The following is a 913-nucleotide window of genomic DNA, read 5'->3' on the forward strand; positions in this document are numbered from 1 at the left end:
CTTCTTCTTCTCGTTTAGAATTAATTCAACTGTTATTATGATTTCTTCATTAGATTTAATTGGGTGAAACTTTTTTTTTCAGCGAGGCAATTACTAGGAGTTTGAGGAGCAATAAAGAGATGGTGGCTGCTCTGTTGGCTGATTATAAGTCTCAGGATTTCGATGAGTCTGGAGAGAGTCTACCTATCTCGTTGCCACTGGAGAATAAGTATGAGAATCGATATGAGAGCAACGAGATTAGGAGGTGAGATTCTATCTAATTTATGTAACAATCATAACAAGTATACATGAAATCATTCAATTAATGTAACAATTTCTACTACGTTTCACTATATTTCTATCATTTTCTGTGAAATAATAGAAATTGTGGCACCAAATGATTCCTTACCATCAGAAGATGAGGCCTTTTGGACCCAAAATGCCCAAATTCCCTATAAAATCTTGTTGTCTTTCTCCTATAATTGAGAAAGAAAAAAGATTTCTCTAGAATCTTGAAAGTCACTTTATAGTTCCTGTCACGAGAGTCCATATCTCTGGTCCATTCTAGCACAGATATGGACTTTCGTGACAAGAATATATATTCAATTTTGACTGACTTCATTGAATCATTTTTAGACGTTCTGATGTGAGTTCGCCATTTGAGAACGTCGAGGAGGGTTTCACTTGTCCATCGGTGATAAAATACGCCCGACCCCAGCTAGCCAGAGCAGCTTCCGGTATATGGAAGTACATAATAAACACCGGCGAGCATACACAGACCCTACGATTAGAGAAATGCTCGTAAGTTAAAATAAAACATCGACTATTTTATAAAATTGTACAAATTATATTGTAAATAATTTATATTTAATTTTGTAATAATAATAAAATTGTAATCCTTCATTTTAGGAATCCTCAGACTAGCTGCTCGTTC

The 913-nt window shown here is 34.9% G+C and overlaps 1 protein-coding gene across 1 annotated transcript; it reads left to right on the forward strand.

Moving 5' to 3' along the window:
* Positions 1 to 82: 82 nt before the first annotated feature.
* Positions 83 to 905, forward strand: LOC113464845 (neurotrophin 1-like; the record flags this gene model as incomplete). The annotated part of the gene is made up of 3 exons (XM_026817181.1): positions 83 to 244; positions 616 to 780; positions 889 to 905. Coding segments are annotated over 3 exons (344 nt in total), but the record flags the coding sequence as incomplete, so codon positions are not given.
* Positions 906 to 913: the final 8 nt, after the last annotated feature.

Source organism: Ceratina calcarata, unplaced genomic scaffold (genome assembly GCF_001652005.2).
Source record: "Ceratina calcarata isolate Rehan_Ccalc_2016 unplaced genomic scaffold, ASM165200v1 scaffold5595, whole genome shotgun sequence".
Classification (NCBI taxonomy): domain Eukaryota; kingdom Metazoa; phylum Arthropoda; class Insecta; order Hymenoptera; family Apidae; genus Ceratina; species Ceratina calcarata.